Source organism: Crocodylus porosus, unplaced genomic scaffold, assembly GCF_001723895.1.
Source record: "Crocodylus porosus isolate Cpor-Errol unplaced genomic scaffold, CroPor_comp1, whole genome shotgun sequence".
Lineage (NCBI taxonomy): Eukaryota > Metazoa > Chordata > Crocodylia > Crocodylidae > Crocodylus > Crocodylus porosus.
The window spans coordinates 71,502,060-71,521,694 of NW_017728931.1; the positions used below are offsets into that span (position 1 = coordinate 71,502,060).

The 19,635-nt window shown below is 41.3% G+C and overlaps 1 protein-coding gene across 8 annotated transcripts in view; it reads left to right on the forward strand.

The window, feature by feature from the left end:
* PPFIA2 (PTPRF interacting protein alpha 2) overlaps nt 1-19,635 on the forward strand; it is a 581,389-nt gene that overhangs the window by 543,233 nt on the left and 18,521 nt on the right. For all 8 annotated transcript variants that reach the window (XM_019543139.1, XM_019543142.1, XM_019543143.1 and 5 more), the window contains 4 exons: nt 2,870-2,951; nt 11,118-11,318; nt 16,957-17,019; nt 19,361-19,390. In XM_019543139.1, coding sequence (XP_019398684.1) covers nt 2,870-2,951; nt 11,118-11,318; nt 16,957-17,019; nt 19,361-19,390 — 376 coding nt within the window. The remainder of the gene's footprint in view (nt 1-2,869; nt 2,952-11,117; nt 11,319-16,956; nt 17,020-19,360; nt 19,391-19,635) is intronic.

Consider the following 19,635-nt stretch of genomic DNA (forward strand, 5'->3'; position numbering starts at 1 on the left):
GTATTCTTTCCTGCCATGGCAGGGGGTCGGACTAGATGATCTGCTCAGGTCCCTTCCGACCCTAGAAACTATGAAACTATGAGAATGAGATTTTACGTACAGAGGTAGCAACACCAGTGCTTTTATATATTTTCTATGGGTTTCCCAGAGTACTCCAAGATTTCAACTTTGTGAGTGTACCAGGTTGATAAGCAAGGCGTCTCTCTTGTTTGGCAGAGGCGCACATCCCAATCTCATACTAAGTATATTGTTCCTTCAAACGTAGGACCTTCAGATACCAAGAGGAGAAACTAAGACTCTTCCTGGAAAGATCGCTGGGTTCAGCCTCTGACTCAGGACTAAAACCATTTACATGGGACTTTGCCAGATCCCTATGATGACCTTTGTTAGTGCTGATAAGTTGCATATTGGCTGAGTCCCATCCCAGTGTTCCAGCATTCTGATTAAGAGCAAGGCAAGAAAACTATCTGCCTCAGTGACCCCCACCAAACTAGGGCTAGTTTCTTTGTGGAACTTATGGGAGCTAAAATGTGTTGTGAGACCCACAAGGATGTGGCTCAGGGAGACCACTTAGCATTATTTCCAAGAGTTTCCAGTCTCAGAGGCTTATAAGCATAAATGATGTGTAAGCGTTGAGACTGGGGGAGCACAACTCCATGCCTCTGCCGCCACCACCGCCACCACTGCTGACTGTAGCCAGGCTGCAGCCCTGTGCCTGCACCCTGCCATTGGCGCAGAAATTGGTGGGGGGGCCATATGTCCACCAATGCATTGTCAATGTTTATAAGGGTTCAAGGTAGATGTTCTAGCATTGCACATGAGATGCTCTGACTCTACTTCAATGCAGAGTGCAGTGGCAAAGAGCTCCTCTGGATAACAAAGTAAAAAGTCCTTACCTTACTGGTTCAAATGGCTCCTTATTTCCCATTCAAGTAGGAAACAGCCTCCTAGATAGTCACTATTATGGCTGGGCCATAGGGTGGCTAGGCTTGATTAAGGTCAGATAAGGAACAGAACCTGAGTTCAGAGGCAAGGGTCAAGACAGTCACAGCTAGGGGCTGAATGCCAAAGATGTCAGAAACAGACCAGGGAGCCAGAGTAGAAACAAACCAAGATGAAAACAAACCAGCTTCGGAAGGATGCATGTGAATCCAGTAACAGGAGCCACAGACTACACTAGGATCAGAGAACAAGAATTCACAGGATTTGATAACTTTAATAGAAGAGTATTGTCATGCATTAGAAGCATTATACTCAGTCACAGTAGCAACAAAGAATCCTAGAACAGCTGTAGGGCCAGATTTTTAAAAACTGACACTCTTTTTGTCAAAATATATATTTACTTTTTGTCATAATGTATATTTACTTTTGTATGGAAGCAGATGATTAGACCTGTACAGCCTAACTTTGGGTGTCTAAATAGTTTGGATGACTAAATAACTGCAAAATTGTCTTTTAAGACATATCTTCCAATAGCATCCAGTTCTGACACTCGCAGAGTCTGCCCCTTCAAAATACAGGACCCAAGTTTATTTCTTAAAAACAGGATTATTCCATCATCTTTAATCTGCTCCATTGTGCTGTTGTTTCACAATTTACAGTACAATAAAAGAGTATTGTCAGGGGAAATCTGAAGCAAGTAGGCTGTAATAATAAAGGACAATAAGTAAAATTGATGTTATAACTCTACATTGCCTTCCTTAGGAAGTGTTACAAGCAAATTTTAATGTTACATTAGCGTGGGTCTTGTTTAATTTGTTTTCACTCGTGCTTGTTGCAGAGGGCATATTTTCTGTGCTCTTCTCAGTGAGAGGTTGACAAAAAATATTTTGTTTAATAGGAAGCAGATTTCTGAGGGACAGCTTAATAAATTGTGTGTCACTGAAATATTTTCCCTAGTTCCTTGCCTCAGAACTAAAGGCCTTTGTCAGGTGTTTGATTTAAGTTATTTATCACTAGTAAAGTGTAAGGTTAACGTTTTCCTGGTAATTCAATAGACTTAAATGTACATAACCAGTGTTCAACACTGTTATATTAAATACAATGTTACTCTGTTTTAAAGCATCTAAAGCCAAATTCTGGGCAGAGGCAGATGTGTTCTGCCCTTATTGACATCTAGCACATGTAGTTACGGAATCTGGATCTATCTGACGAATTTTATAATTGACATATATAGATAAATTATTGCATGATGGTAATGCAATGGATGCTATCAAGGGTCTGGATAGACATAAGGACTCCAAGTGCTGCAAAAAGTGAGGATGCAAACATACATGCCTGATGAGTTGCCTCGGAAATGTTTGTCCCCCTTCAAAAATGACCCCAGGAAAAATACCCCCCCACACCCAGCATTTCACTGTGAAGCACTTCATCTAGCATTTGCACCTGGTATCTAGCATGATAGGGGTTGCTCAGTCCTCTCGCATCCCACAGTGCTCCTGTTCCCATCCCTTCCTGTGACTCTAAGGAACCAGCTGTGTTTCCCACTGGACTCCAATGTTTGGGGTCATAGGACCTGGCTTATATATGACCTCAACTGTTTACTATCAACATGTTCACATTGCATAATAAATAGCTGTGTTACTCAGTTATTCATTCCTTTGCATGTCAAGATGTCAAGCGTTGTAAAAGGACATCAAGAAACAAACCGTGGAAGAAAAAGACAAAAAATAGTTTGGCCTAGAAAAAATGCAGTCATACTTTAGAAGGAGCTGGTATTTCTTTCTCAGGCTTATACCTTTAAACAGTGCTATCAAAGTAATTATTCATGAACAAAATTACATTCTTTGTTGTTGCTTTAGCATCTGTGTTGCATCTGTGTTGTTCCCAGCTTCTGCTGTGTACTGAACAGTTTGTGATACCCTTTTAGGCATGAACTGTTGGAGGAAGCTCGGAGAAAGGGGTTGCCTTTTGCACAGTGGGATGGACCTACAGTGGTTGCCTGGCTGGAGGTAAGTGTTAGATGAATATTGAGAGAGATCCATATAAGAATGGCAGTGACAAGGGCAGGCTCCTGGGAGACCCAGATTTATGTATTTGGTCTGAATGAGACAGAAGGGGCATGTCTGCATGTACCTATTAATGTACAGCAATAAACTCTGGAGCTTATCACTATGGGGCACGCATCAGCCTGCCAGCCCAGGGCTTCTTCCCCCTTGGCTCAACATCCTGCAGAGGGGCTGGCTGGGGCACGAGGTTGCTTCAGTGTGGGACTAGCCAGTAGGCAGCCTCTGCACTGAAGCACCCTCATGCCCCAGTCAGCTGGATCAGTGTGTACACATGCACCGCTGCAGGTTTTTGCTCCACAGCAGGATATTACTGGTAAATACTATGTTTTAAGTATTTACCAGTACTATTCTGCTGCAAAGTAAATTAGTTTTCTCCAGCCTAATAGGAATGCCCATGTAGATGCTGAGATGTTTACTGTGCAGCTAATTAATCTGTTGCACAGTAAATATATTGTGTACAAAAGGAATTTGTATCACTTCTATTTTTAGTGAAAGATTTGCCAAAAAAAAATCACTTAGCTTCATATAGGTTAGAGTGGGGAGTGAAGTATCATAAACCCACCCCAAAAACAGGAATCATTTTGGGGTTAGAGTGTCTCCCGCAGAAACATCTGTCCCAAGTTTGAGTTGATTGACTTCGTGTTTGGTCTTGGTTAAAAGCTGATAATAAGCTGTATTTGTTTATGTCATTCCTAGCATTGTATGGATTGCTAAAGTCTGTAAACATTGTCAGGACACGCTGGAAGACAGTGTTATAATCAGAAAAAAAGGGTGAAAAATTGTATTTGTGTGGTCTGCCTTCAAACTATAGTCAGTTTTTCTGGTATATTTCTTTACTCCTGTACAATAAATCCTTTTGTGGTTTACTGTCTTACTGTTTGCCCATGGTAAAGCGTGGTTTCAGTGCTATTCCAGACTAATTCCTTCTATGAAGGGAAACACCTAGAATTCTTCCACAACTCAAGGAGTGATCACCTGGATCTGTCAAAGATTCCCCTGCTCCAGCTGTGGGATCCAGTATAAAGGTAGTGTAGCTGAGACTTATGAAGATTAGGAGTTATCCCAGGTCAAACTCTGCTCTTTTCCTTGGGACAAGCAGTCAGACAGTGGAAAGAAACTTGGGGTTCTGATATGCCTCATGGACAAGTTTGTGACACAGGGAAAGAGAGGTGGGCGGTGGGGGGAAGGGCAATTGTAGCCAGATTTGTAGAAGTTCTGAGCACTTGCAACTGCAAATGAAGACTGCTAGATTGTTGTCTGAAGGTACAGAGCAACATACAGGCTGTGGAATGGAACTGACCCATCAAACCATTGGATATGGCCTGCAGATGTGAGGCTTTAGTGACATTTGGCAGTGGGGGAGGGCTTCAACTGCTGGTGCTCCCCCTGTGCTACCATAGGCCTAAGCACTTCTTGCTGGTATTTTCCCCATGCCTCCACAGGGCCAAGCACTGGTTCCAAACAGTTCCCCTGTGTGAGTGGTGGCAGCAGCTAGGTCCTAGCACCTGTCCACCAATCCACTTCTGACTCAAGGTAGATCATTCTAGCCTGAAGCCAGAAACAGTTGCCTACACCTTTATAAAGTGTTATAAAATTTCTGAGTACTGAGAAAATTTTGTCAACTCTTGACAATTTCCTATCTGTAAAATGTGTATGACAATACTATCTCCCCTGACAGGTAGGCTTGTGTGAAGTGACTAGTATTTACGTTGAGTCAGGGGCTTTTTTTTTTTTTTTACGAGCTGGGAGCTGGGGCCAGATAGGGCAGCAATGGGGAGGCAGACTGAGAGAGTGGGTGGAGGTTGGGGGCTCATGGCAGAGCCCCCCACACAGCATGGGGGCACAGCATGGGGACAGCAGGAAATGCCCCCCACACCTGGCAGCAGCTGGTTAGGGGCTGGGGCCAGGCAGGGCAGATATGGCAGGGGCTGGGAGAGCAGGCGGGGGTCTGGGGGCACTCAGGGGGGTGAGGGAGCAGGCAGGGGATGGGGCCTGGCAGGTTCCCCCCATGGTCCCCTCCCCCTTCCTCCAGCCCCCCCCTCCCTCACCTCCTACGTAACAGCATGATGTAGCTCCCTACAGCAGCCAGTGGAAACTGACTGAATCTCCAAAGCTCTCCAAATCTTTTCAGCCACTGAATCTCCTTTGCATCAAATCAGGACCCAAAGCTTCACACAGCCCTACTGACAGGTATGGTAGAGATAAATTTGTCAATAGATGCAAGAAAAATGAGGAAACAAAATTATAGTAGGGTTGGAGTAATGTTGTAGTTGTGATGGTTTAGAAAATGTGAGGGGCCAGGCTTTTTGTGACATCTTTTATTGGACCAGCTGTATAGTTTTGCATGCTCTTGGGCTTCAGGTGTTCTTCATCAGGTGAGTATGCAATGCTAGGTTTTTGATGAGGTGTGGTAACTAAGATCTGAGGCCAGATAAAATTAAAAATGAAGATAAAATAAATATTGAATTTAAGAATATTGAATCTGGTGGGTCAGCATCATATGTTCTGTGAAATGACTGAAGTAGGAGTCTTGTGAGGAAAAAGTGCTACATGTTTGTGTAATTAACTCCACAATTTGGAGCTGATCCAGTGAGAGACCTGTGTATCAGCAGACTTTTCCTTTAGCCCTGCTACCCTTCTCCCAGCTCTGGTGCTGTCTCAGGATGGGGGAGGGGGAAGAGAGAGAGAGGAGGGAGCTTGGATTGGTGTTTGCCCAGCCTGCTCTGTAGTGCAGGCATATGGATTGAAGTCCCCAAAGTTGTCCCCACTTTAGCACAGGCTGGGCAAACACTAGCCCAAGCTTCTTCCTCTCCCTTCTCCCCATTCCCATCCTGAGACAACCACAGAGGCAGGGCTGGGCTACAGCACCCTAGGTGCTGGAGCAGATACAAGTTAATGAAAGGGATCTACCTTGGAGCACCTTCATTTGAACCCACATACAATGAGGATTAATTTGTTGCACGACTGAAGTGCTTTGCAGCTGTGCTCTTGTGTTAGGGAATGGTTGTACAGCACTTTCAAGGGACCAATCAGGCAACAAAAGTAACTTCTGTCTTCCCCTAAAGTCTTATTTTCTCATTTGGATAGAGGCCTGGTGTAGGACTGGTCAGAACCTGAATGATAATTTTTCAACTGATCTAATATGCATTTGTATTTAGTTCCCCAGCAGAGACTCACTCCATTCCAAAATGTTGTATGAATTTTTAGGGAACCATTTCAGGCCAGATTAAATGATGTGTTTGTCTTCTGAAAATTCCAAAAAGGAAAAAAAAATCTTATTCCTTAAAGAATACACACAGAAAAAAAAAAATCTTGTTTTCTCAAAGAATGCACACACAGAAAAAAATAAGATTAAAAAAAAGAATGTGAAATGTTTTGGAAAGCACCTTAAGATGGAGCCAGAGCCTGGGGCTCCCTCCCTTTCATGGTAGTGCCCATCTTACAGAGCCACATTTCCTTTAGCTTCCTTTTCTTCTATACCCACATACCTTCCCCTCTTGCCTGCCCTGTGGGCCAGTTTCAACAGGCCACGTGAAAGGTGTTTTTGGTGAAGCCTAGCTAATGGCTTTGTGGTTATGGCACTTTGCTAGGAAGTGGGACATGCAAATTCAAATCCCCTCTGAGTAAAGGAAGCCTTGAGCCTGGGCCTCCTATTCCCTGTGCAAGTCCAAAGCACTTAACTATTGGGCTAAAAGATGAGGGTCCTCCTCTGTCAAACAGTGGCTAAGCCCAGTTTTCCTGTGGCTAGCACTTCATAGAGTTTATGCAGCTACCCAGGTGGAATAGGATGCTCAGAGGGATAAACTGAGTTTTCCTAGAGGGAGTGGGATCTAAATCCTGTATAAAATGCTCAAAATGACACTAAACTTAGCTGTGCAAGTACTGTTTATATGCCTAAGTGTGTGCAGGATTTGGGCTCATGTTTCTAGTTGTGCAGCATTTTCAGTTTTCACTTACTGATTTCTTTATGATAAAAATAGGAACTACCATAAGATTTTTAAAGCAATTCAGATACAGTACCAGGTGCTATTTGAAATACTAAAGAAAGCATTTTGATGGTTCATATAAATTTCACATGTCCAAACCTAAACAGGGTTCCAAAAGGGAGAATCTTGCCACCTTACCGTTCTGTAGACCCCATTCTGATAGGACATCTTGAGTATGAGTAGTCCGTAGTCACTTGCTTCCTATGTCATCTCTTGCAGCTCCAGGTAGCTTTACTGGCTTTCATAAGCTAGATTTCAGTGCTCTCCAGCTTGGCATCAGACACAGCAATGCCCCAAAGAGTGCAAAAGCACACTCTATCAATATCAAAGGGTGGGCTGAGATGCCCATGGGTAACTGGGGCTGCTGTTGTAGAATGTTTTCTTCATATAGACCACTTTTTAGCTCCTTGTACATCATTGAGAATCTTTATTTATAGCAGGATGTAAAATTCATCAAGCAGTTCTTATTTGTAGTAAATATTTCCAGCACAAGGATTTATACCCAGTGTTAATGGTACAATATTTCACTCTGCTGTTACAGATTGTTAAATTAAAGTCCCTTTGACTGTCTCTGATGGCTAAAGACTATGTGAATTTGTCAGTGACATGTTTTGATGAATGTCTGTGCCTATGCTTACTTACTTAGTGTAACGGTTCTAATGCTCAAATCCACTAATGAGAGTTTAGGTTTAAATTTTCAAAATCACCTGCTGTTTTGGACTGTTCATCTTGAGATGCACAGAACCTGATTTTTTAGATGTGAAGCTTCCAGTGATTTAGTTCAAACTTTAGATACTCAGCCCTGCTTGGATATCCGCACTTGGGCACCCAGAATAAATGGATGCTTCTGAAAATTTAGGCTTTCAGTTGCTGCAGCAGCCAAATATTTCAGAAGACTCTGAGGCTGAGACGTGTGTTAAGACACAATAGGATGTTACTAACAAAGACTGTTTCCACTGAGTGGGTGTATATATAGATGCTCATTTACTGCGCAGTAACCAAAATTACTGTGCAGTACAGGCTGATGTCTACATGTGCACACCCGTACTGCACAGTAAATATGGTGGCTTATGCCGATGTGAGTGTAAATTTTATATTTGTATATGCAGATATGAAATTTACATCTGATTAGTTACTGCACAGTAATGCACATGTAGGCACCTTACTGCACAGTAACACTGTGTGTATGCACTGACTTGGGACTAACTTTAGTCCCAAGTCTGTCCACACATAGCATTAATGTGCTTTAAATCTGCACATGTAGATGCCAGCCTATTCCCACTTACTGTGCAGTAAATTTAAGCCAGTGTGTAGCCATGCCCAATCAGTAACTAATGTATAAGTTTCAAAAAGTGCTTGTGACTCTGCATGTTCGAAACATCCATATTGTGTATTGTATATACTTGTGTACATCTATTACATGTACATTTTTGAAGAAAAAAGGACCAATTATAAGGGGGGAGGGGTTGCATGTTGCCACCCTCCAAGATTGCCAGCAGTCTGTAAACTTATGGGCAGGCAGCAAAAATGAGTCTAAAACTCCTTCACCCCTTCTTTTATCCCTCCCTCAAAAATGCATTGTATTGTGTTTAAAGTGTTAATAAAAATGATCTAAAGCATCATACCAAAGCTACCCCATTTAATTTGTTTAAAATATAAGTTTCCTTATATAAAAATATAGCTCATTTAACTTTTTAAAACTGACTAGTGATTCTGCTTGCATAAGTTTTATGCCCAACTCATAACATCATAAAGTGTTCAGCTTTCTAGGAGGATCTGAGCCCCTACATACTGCAAATCAAGCCCTTTTCAGATTTTTCATCTAACCATCAGAAGAGTATAATTCTAAGCTAAGTGGGGAAGTTAGAGGGAAGTTACACTGAGTTAAAATGGCTGCTGAATATACCTTTGTTTGCCCAGGTGTGGACCTTACACTTCTAGACCCAGTGTCAATGACCAGAAAAATAATCTAAACCCATACCTGTACAGAAGTTCCGCATACATACACTGGTCTAAAATGGTGGAACTGGTCTAAGATAGACCTAGATTGATGCAGCATCAGACTCACTCAGTCTAGTTTACATCAGTCTGTGGAACTTTTATACAGCCTCAGAGCTGGGAAATCCCAGCCAAACACCCCAGCCCTGGGGCAGTGCTTACCCTACCTGTCCCCCTGGCATCAGGCTGTTTTTAGCCCCCCCAGACCCCTTGCCACCCCCCCCTACAGAACAGCCAAGCACCCCCCTCTGCAGCCACCAAAATCCCTGATCCCTGTCCCACAAGCTGCTCTGGATGCCACCAGATTTATCAGTATTCAAACCTGCCAGAGCCAAGGAAGCAAGTATCAGTGGGCAGAGGGGTGGGAGGGATGGGGGTGTAGGTTTACTAGTGTGGGGTGGGGGGCTAAAAATAGCCTCTGCTCTCCCCCACAGTTTCCTTCCCCATGGACCCTGCAAGCCCCCCTGATCCTGCTAGACTCCCCAGAATGTCCTTTCTGCAGATCTTGCCTGCCCCCTCCCAATCCCCACCAATCACTCCCATGGATCCAACTTGCCCCCATTATTCCCACAGTTCCCTGATTCTGCCCAGTCTGCTTGCCCCCCACGACCTCTACAACCTTTCCCTGCTAGCATCCCCCCATCCTGACTTACCTTAGCTTGGGTGGCCATTTTAAACTCAGTCTAACGTCCCCCTAACCTCCCCAAATGTCTGCACTTAGCCCTAGAGTCTTCCACCAGCAGTAATGGGGGTGAGAACCCTGTTTTCAAGATAGAGCTTGATAAACTTAAAAAAGGGATGTCATGGTTACTGGGGCTATGCGAAACAGGATGTATTCAATTCAGATTTGGCCCAATGTGGGGGACAGTGATTTGATTTGCTGATTTGGATCATTGTCCTGGTTCAATTCGGCCAAAACCAAATCTGAAGATTCGATTCTGATTCAGAGAATTGGTGATTCAGCCATAGACACAGCTTTATATGCTTTTTCTACATACCTGGTGTGGCTCATGAGCACTGAGATAGTGGGGCAGATGGAGCCATCCTACAGAAGTGTTCCAAATTGGGTCGAATCTTCTCTGAATCGAATCAGTGACCGAAGCTTCGCATAGACCTAATGGTTACCTATGAGTGTAGGGGACTAGGTTTGGTAACTCAGTCCCCTCTGGGGTGCAGTGCAACACCTTTTGAGACACAACATCAAGGCTCCGTATGGGCTAGCTCCCAAATGGTGCTCCCCAGGAGCCACTGAACTCTTCTGAGAAGCAAAGTCAATTAGCCTATATACAGTATCCCACTAACACAGCTAATGTAGCTTCTGGTACAAGAGATAGTACCTGCAGACTACCATAAAGTGTCTCAGTACACAGTATGCCTTTTGACATGTAGACATAGGCTTCCACACTGATCTCTTGTGTTCCTGCCATTCTGATTGTGTTAAGGGAGGGAACCAGAAGCAAAGAGAACTACCACTGGGAAATTGGTTTAGAACGACTTCACAAAATGTTTTTTTGTTATGAAACAGCATTAAAATACAAAACATATGGCAGTCAGGTGGAGAAAAAGGTCAGACCACTAGCCTTTCAGTTTTCATTAGCCTGCAAAGATGTCTTGCACTTGAAAGCTTGTCTAAGTTTATCACAACTACATAGTTGGTCCAATAGAACGTATCACCCTCAGCAATTCCTGCCTCTTGTATAATTTTTGACCCATCACACCTACAGCATTCCTACACTACTGAAAATTGCTTTGACAGTTTCCCCTTACATTGGTCTTTTTTGCTGGATGAAGCTGCTGAACAGTTTGCCGTTTACTTCTGAGTTGTGTCAATCTCTGCTCATCAGAGGCTTGTGAAAGGAACAGGAGGAAGTTTGGAGACAGAAACTGTGCTGTCTGAAAACAATTAGAACTATCTCTTTAGGGCCTGGTAATACTGAGAATGCTCCAATAGTGGCAGGATACATTTTCTGAAGCCATTTCATAAAGATAAAAAGAGCCTTTCAGGAACAATTATTTATGCACAGTACTTTAATTATTCACTTGGTTCATCAGGTATTTGTATAGCTACAATATGGAATTTCAGAGATGGTTCCATTGCTTTAGACTGCTGACTTTTTCTCAACAGCTGTGGCTGGGAATGCCTGCCTGGTATGTTGCTGCTTGCCGTGCAAATGTAAAGAGTGGCGCTATTATGTCTGCTTTGTCTGATACTGAGATTCAGAGAGAAATTGGAATCAGCAACCCTCTCCATCGCTTAAAACTCCGACTCGCAATTCAGGAAATGGTATCACTTACAAGCCCATCAGCACCTCCAACTTCTAGAACAGTGAGTCATGTTCAACTACTTTCTGTTTCTCAGCTGATATTTTATTGAAAAACTGTAGTGAAAGTCTAGTAGTATTGCATAAATTATCCTAAAGAGTTTGGAAGTATTTTTTTTATTGTTAATCACTAACAGTTTTCCTGTAATAAGTATTTTTTTCCACGTTGTACTTCTGATGAACCTCAAAATTACCTCAATGATCAAACAATTTGTTTAGATACGTCAGCATACTTTTCAAGTACTTTTATCTTCTTTTTTCTCCACATCATATTCTGTTCACAGACAAACCAAATATTTTCCCTCACTTGATTCTTGATCTTCCCTTTTTCCACCCTAGTCAATTATTCCCCATCCTAGATCTGATCTGCTGTCAGCAATGACATCATGCTTTTCTTTTATCTAAGGCAAGCAGGTAGGGGTTTAGTGAGATGAAAAGTATGAAAACAGGAAAGAAGGTGGAGAGTATGCCTTCTTCTGTGTATATTGGAAAGGAGAGTGGAAGGAAGCAGATGTGGAGGAGAAAAAATTAAAGTAATGGGGAAACAAGTTTGAGAAAGAGGAAAGGTAAAGAAGAGAGGAATAGAGAAAGTGCATTTGGGAGAGTGAGACGTGTGTTATTGGAAGAAAAATTGTGATGGAGGGAGTAGGAGAGAATAATAGAACCAGTATTACGGGAAGAGAAATAAAGATGGGGGGTTGCATGTTGGGAAAGCCATGAGGGTGTGATGGTTAAGGCTTTGAAATATGTGAGAGTGAGAACAGAGAGGATGCTGGGCAGCACAAGAAAAGTAGGGCTTGAACAAATAGAAATTGTGAAGAACAGATGAGGAAGAAAGGCTTTAGGGCTATAGGCTCAAAGAAAAAATTATTAGAAAGCTGAGAAAAGCTGGAGAATGGGTAAGATACAGATATCAGCATATTCCTTTTCCCCAGATCGTACATTTAGGTTTGGGTTGGATCTACATGCAAATAGATAAATGCTTGCTCAAGCATAGTATGCAAACCTCTAGAATCTGTAAAGGGAGATCTGAAATTTCCAGAGTATAGGCTATTTTGTTGCTTCTGGTTAAAGTAAATACCACAAGAACAGGCTTCTCACATAAAGTGTTCTCACATATATCTTGTCAGGGGAAAAGCGTTAACGCAATTGGTAAAAGTGCAGTTTAATTTACTGTACATGAACATTTATTGAAGAGATTGCACTATAGGAAATAATTATTTATTAGTTTATACTAATTTCCAAATGAGTTATTTTGGTATGCATTTAATTAAAATATTAAGGAGCAATCCTAAACATAATAAAAAATATTTATTGGTGGTCATAGTAGGACAACAATTCATCTATTAGTTATCCACAGAGATATCCCTCAGTGATAGGATAGAAGTCTAACATGAATTTTAAAAAAACCAAAACAATTATTTATTTTTGAGGATGAGTTGAATGGTATAGCATTTGGAGGCCAAGGTATCAAACTCTGCTATCTAGAATCCCTAAAGCATCAATACTGACAAGTGCAAAGTACTGTACCTAGGGAGAAAGAAACAGCAGCAGACCTATAGGCTGGAGGACTCCCTTTTCATCAGCACATAGGCAGAAAAGGATCTTGGAGTCATCATAGACTCCAAGATGAACATGGGCTGCCAATGTGGGGACACAGGAAGGCTAACCACACCTTGTCATGCATCCACAGATGCATCATGAGCAGGTGATCCTCCCCCCTATATGACATTGGTCAGGCCGCAGTTGGAGTACTGCATCCAGTTCTGGGTGCCGCAGTTCAGGAGGGATGTGGACAGCATTGAGAGGGTCCAGAGGTGGGCCACCCGTATGATCAGGGGGCAGCAGGGCAGGCTCTACGAGGAAAGGCTAAGGGACCTGAACCTGTTCAGCCTCCACAAGAGAAGGCTGAGAGGGGATATGGTGGCCGTCTATAAACTGTCCAAGGGAGATCAGCTGGCAATGGGAGAGTCCCTGTTCCCCCGAGCACTACTGGGAGTAACAAGGAATAAGTTGATGGAGAGTAGATTCAGGCTAGATCTCAGGAGGCACTACTTCACAGTCAGGGCAGTCAGGGTTTGGAACCAAGTTTCAAGGGAAATGGTGCTTGCCCCTACCCTGGGGGTCTTCAAAAGGAGGCTAGATAGACACCTTGCCAGAGTCATTTGACCCCAGTACTCTTTCCTGCCCATGGCAGGGATCAGACTTGATGGTCTGCTCGGGTCCTTTCCGACCCTACCAACTGTGAAACTATTAAATCACGTATTAAGGAGACTATCGAAGGCACACATTTGACTAGATCAGTTTCATCTTTGATAGTCAGTAAAATTGTGAACAAACTGTAAAGTTACTACCACAAGTCACTGTCTTGTAAGGTACAAGGATCGAGATTACTGGCAGCACTAAAACTCATCCAAGCACAGCCCACTTTGATATGATATCTACAACTCCACCTAGCTTAATGATGATTGATGAGCATAATCAGGTTAGCTGTAAGCTGTCTGTCATGGTAGTTTTTTATAATCTAATATTTAAATTATTTTATAGATTCAGGTATGCAAACAAAATATGTTTGTCATTTTGAGTGTCCACTGATTCTGCTGCTCTGAAATTTATGAATACCTTACTCCCAAAAGCAGAATGACTACTTTAGCTACCACTAAGAGCTCAGACAAATGTAACAGTTACACCAGTATTAGCTTACACTGGTAACTAATGTTCCAATATACCTGCTATGTCTATCAGCTCCTAAAGCAGTATAAGTAAGTGGAGTGAAACCTTTGTAACTCTACCCCTGTTTCATTCATGGTTTCCATTACACAACTGTCAATTGAAAAACAGAAATAATCCTGGAAGCAGTAACTGAGAAGTATCCACCCACAGGAATGCCATAACCACTGAGCTAGATAACATGTCCCCTCTTGTTTGTATTGTTTTTTGTATTCTAGGTTGCCAAATGGCACAGTTTCAACTGGAGGTAGTGGAAAGTACCATAACCTATTGTATAGCCTTATTGGTAGTAAATGCTCTTGGGAGGAAAAAAATACACTTGAGAGCAAGGGAGTGGGAGGAAGTGGTGGCTTCTTTGAACTCAGGTCTAATGTACTTGGTGTACTGGTGTACTAATGAAGTGTTCTGACCAGGAGACTACTGTATTGGACAAAAGGTGGACAGCGCCGCTGCTGGCTAACTTGAATTTGGTCGATTTGTCATGATCTTTGTTTACCTATTTTTCTGCCATCTTGGAAGAATATAGGTGTCTCTCAGAAACAGTCTGAATAACAATAGAATTTAGGCAGAAGTCATGAGTCCTGGAGAACCTGAGCCATGTATCTGAATTGTATGCTCAGAAGCTTTAGCATACATACATAGGAAACTGCAGTCCAAAATGGTGGCTGCTGACAGAGGCCCATTCTGAATCACTCTTTGGAATGTAGGCATTTAAAACTCCACCAAAATCCCATTTCTGCATCTAGAGAACCGATTTGAGTCTTGCCCAAAGTACCGTTACCATTGAGACTGATAGACCAGCCTATACAGAAAGATATATTAACTTAAAAGACAGTGAGGCTGGGGGGGAATTGTCTTGTTAGCTGAATCAGAATACCTGTTTCATCTGCCTGCTCTTGTACAAACTTAACTAAACTGCTGTAACTTAAAAACTGAACAGAACAAGTTTGCTTAGGAACAGATGGATGAAACAGTTCTAGCAGTTTAGCCTTACCTGTGTAAACTGGTATAATTTAAAACCAATATAACTTGTGTCTGTCCACACCCTTGGCATTTAATTCAAGATCCTTGAAGATACTTAACTTAGGTGTCTGGTTTTCTTTTATGATCTAGGTATTAGAAGTCTACAAGTTAAATCATATTTCCATTTATACTGTTTCACTGTATTTAATAGTGAATAAACAGAATGGATGGACAGTATTAGGGGAAGTTTTTGCCCCACTGGGAGGGAGAATCCAGGCTAGAAGCCAAAGCCCACTCGCTTCCAGGGTGCCATCCATAGAATTGAATTACATATCATCTGAGTGTTTTTTATTTTCCCTCCTGACCCCACATATCATCCTCTCTGTGAGGGAGCCAAAAGGAGCTTCAGGTGAAAAGGGGTTTGGATAATGCTTAACTTGTGTTTTGGTGGTCAAAGGACTTTGCTGGGAAGCAGAAGATGCAGCCTGAAACACCATGTGGTTGAGGAGAGCTTAGAACCTGGGCCTCCAACTTCTTGGGGAAGTGCCCTTACCACTGGGCTATTGGGCTAAAAAATGAAGCCGTCTTCCTTTTCCATTTTGCTTCCAGGAGGTACACATACAGGGTGATTCTGTCTTTCTAGAGGGCGAAATAGACTGTGAAATTGTTCTTAAGTGCCAAAAACTATAGTTACATGATTGTATAATTGATGTTTAAGTACATAAACTGAAACAGGATTCTGCCCCATGCCTCACTGAAAGTCAAGTTTGTTCTGAATGTCTACAGTTGGTTATTTCCATTGCTGAAATGCCTTTAAAAGTGATATAGAGGGGGGAAAAAAACAGAAAACACCAAAAACTGGAACTGAAAACTTGCTTCCCATGGGACTGCCATAACCACTAGGTTGCAGATACATGTTCCCTCTTGCTTGTATTTGTTCTTACCAGAAACTTTTGTATATTAGAATCCCCAGTGGCCCTATTTCAACAGGAGGTAGTGGAGTGTACCCTTAGTCTGTGCTATAGCCTGATTGTTAGTAAATGCTCCTGGGAAATAGAGAGTATATATTACTGCCATCATATGACCAACTAACACAGAAAGAAGCTTCAGATGAATGCAGCACTATAAACTTGAGATTTTGAAAGAGTTAACTGAAGTACTCTTTTTAATTAGTCTTCATTTTAAAGAACAAAAAAGAATCGATGCTTACCAAATGAGAAGCCAAATATTAATGCTAGAAATACTGGAAGAAATTTGCTTTTTGTATTTATCCCTGTGTGTTTGGTAACGTAAAGCTGCACTGCCTTAGAACTAGCCTCTGTTAGAAGTCTTTGTCTTCTTCAAGAAACAGAAAGTGCTTTTCATCTCACCCATGTACTCTACCAGCTCTCATCTTTTTACTTTCCTGGCTGGCTACATTATGACTGGTCATAGTCTCTTATTAAAAACAGAAATATGTAAAAATAGATTCTTTAAGACATTGGCTTATAATACTATAGGGAAAATACATCTCACTTGATATTATAATGGCAATTGATATTGTCTCTTCAGAAGTTTTAGACTGAAGATTCTTAATTGAACTAGACTCCACCCCAGGACTCAAGTTATTGCATAGAGGTTATAGCTGCTATTTATGTGTGAGATACACACTTTAACATATTCTTTCCTATTTAATGTCATTCACAGTCTTTCCACTGCATTTCATCTACTGATACAAATAAACAATAATCTGTTCACAGGAAATATATAAAACAAGTTTCTTACATAGTATGGAAATATATCAAACAAGTTGTCTAAAGTTCTCTCTAGTTGCAGCTTAACTGAGGCAAGAACATGGTTGTGCTGATTGTGATGCTATACGCTGTTAACTTACAGTGGTGCTGCCTTTCTTCCTTAACACTGCTTACCTAATGTGGATTCTACCTGCTTCCCTGTGGGCCTTGTTAATAGCCCTCAGGCAATGTTTGGGTGACCCATGAAGAAATGGAAAATCTTGCAGCTCCTGCCAAAACGGTTAGTTGTTTCTGATTTTATTTAAGCAATAACAGTTAATTCAATGCCAAGAGAAGCGTTAAAGTATATCTGATTTGATGTGATTTTTTATCTGTAACTTTCTCAATTATGCAGTTAGAAAGATAGTATTGAAACTGAATATAAAGTCATGGCATCAATTCCAGAAAAATAAAATACCATACATACTATAAATATGAAGACTTAACACTTAACTATATTCACCAACAGCTCAGCTATAATTTAGTTTTCTAAAATATATGCAAGTATGTCAGGTCTTACTGAACATAGAGAAGAGTATTTAATGTAAGGAAACTGTCAATGTGAAAATGAGTCTTAACATGCGTTTTTAGTACTTTCAGGTGTTATATTTTCCATTAAAACTCCATGCTGGTAGCTCCTTAAGTAAAGTTTTATAAAATGATTAAAATAATGTCAATCTAGAAGTGGCCACTAAATCTACTATGCCTTTTTTTTTAAATGCCTCACTGCTGATGTCAGTAAAAACTAAAAATGCGTGTTGATATATTGCTTCTAGTCATTAACACAGATTTTTTCATTTTCCAAAATCACAAAGATTTATCTTTGCTTTCAAGAATGTATTATTCTATATCAGAACAATAGTATAAACCATAAACAGTGGTATAAACCTAAAAAAGAACATGTAACTCCTATTCTCAGCTTAGAATAATTTACAAGTAGGCCAATGCATAAATGATAAAGGAGGTGCTAAATCTATTATGTTACGGCAGCAGAGATTCTTGCTGTAAGTTTTAAGTCTCAACTTGAAAGTTCTTGATGAGTTCCTCATGCATTTTTTAAATTAAGCTGCCTTTCAGTATCATTTTTGTTTCTAAAGATAAACATCAGCATAACACTGCCATGACCACCAACCTTATATAGCTAGTGAAGAAATTGTAAAATTCTGATTTATGATGTGATGCTGCGGCTAGTAAAGCGAGCAAAACACTGGCTTGTATCCATAGATGCTTCTTAAGTAGATCCCGGGATGTCATTCTCCTGCTGTACTGAGCCTTTGTGAGGCCACAGCTGGAGTACTGGGTCCAGTTTTGGGCTCCGTGATTCAAAAAGGATGTGGAGAAGCTTGAGAGGGTGCAGAGGAGAGCCCCATGCATGATCAGAGGTCAGGAAAACAGACCTTATGATGAGAGGCTGAGAGCCATAAAACTCTTGAGTTCATCAGGGGTGACCACCAGGATCTGGAGGAACTAGAGTGCCCCAAGGGATGACCAGATCGAACAGTCACAAAGTCCACTGTGCCCGGTTCAGGCTGGACATAAGAAAGAACTTCTTCACTGTCCGAGCCCCCGAAGGTTTGGAACAGCCTGCCACCAGAGGTGGTTCAAACGCCCACTTTGAATGCCTTCAAAACACATGTGGATGCTTATCTTGCTGGGATCCTATGCTGGGGAGCTGGACTCGATGATCCTCCTGGGTCCCTTCCAGCCCAAAAGTCTATGAAATCTATGTCTTTTAACAGTACTGAGTGAAATTGTATTACCTTTGAGTGTGTGTATGTCAAAAAAACAAGATTTACAAGGATGCACATTTGAAGCAGGGCAACATTTCAACCATTATAGCTGCAAGCACAACTTCTTTACTCTTGTGAAATTTTGCTAGAGACTAAACAGTCAGCTATACTGTTTTTAGAGAAAACAAGATATTTCATGTGATAGCTACATTTACACTATGAAAGCCATCAAAAGAGTGTGTATAATGTGACTAGGGCATAGGCAGCCCAGACCATGGCTGAGAGCAGTTTTTGAGTCAGAAACCAGAAGTCAGAAATAAAACACAGGTCTGAATCCGTGGGCCAGGGTCAGGGAAAAAGAGGGAAGGCTGCTATACTGAGGACCACAAAAAAGTGTTGAGCATTTTGTGGTCACTTTCCACTAGTGTGTTTAACTAGGGTATGCTGCCTTCCCAGACAATCAAGTAGTGCCCAAGTGAAGTTGGACTGCCCTATCCCGGCCAGGCAGGGTTTCTCATAGGTTTCTGATACTGAATTGACTTTTAAAATTTCACAAAACTATTTAGATTTTTTTCTTTTTTGAATGTTTTGCTGGATTTGCCAGCATTAAGAAATGCTTCATTCAGTTTTAATAATGCCACTTCTGGTAGTTTACCCCACTAGTTTGCCATTTATGTTAGTACAGATCTATTACAAGCATTTTTCTTTGTAAAATGTGTACAAATTATTCTATACAGTACTATATTTTGTACTAGGAATATTAACATGTGTGTTGTCATCTCCTTTGCTTCTTGACTCATGCTGTATTATATTTTTACCTGCTTTACTAATGGCTGCCTGATGATAACACAGAAAGAATCTGAAGAAGGCAGTTGGGCTCAGGTATGAAACTTTTGCATGCAGTACTTTGAAGTTGAGAGATTTGCAATAATTTAATTGACACAATAATAGAAAACCTAATATCTTATCAGTTATTGTGTGAAAGTCTAATAGTGTGATTTCACTGTATTCATGTAATTATAATGAATCCATTTTACCTTTTTTAATTCAAAGAAAATCTTTTCTGGTTAAGTTTGTCATCTGAAAAAGAAATAGGTTCTCTATCACAAACTTTTTCCAAAATATAC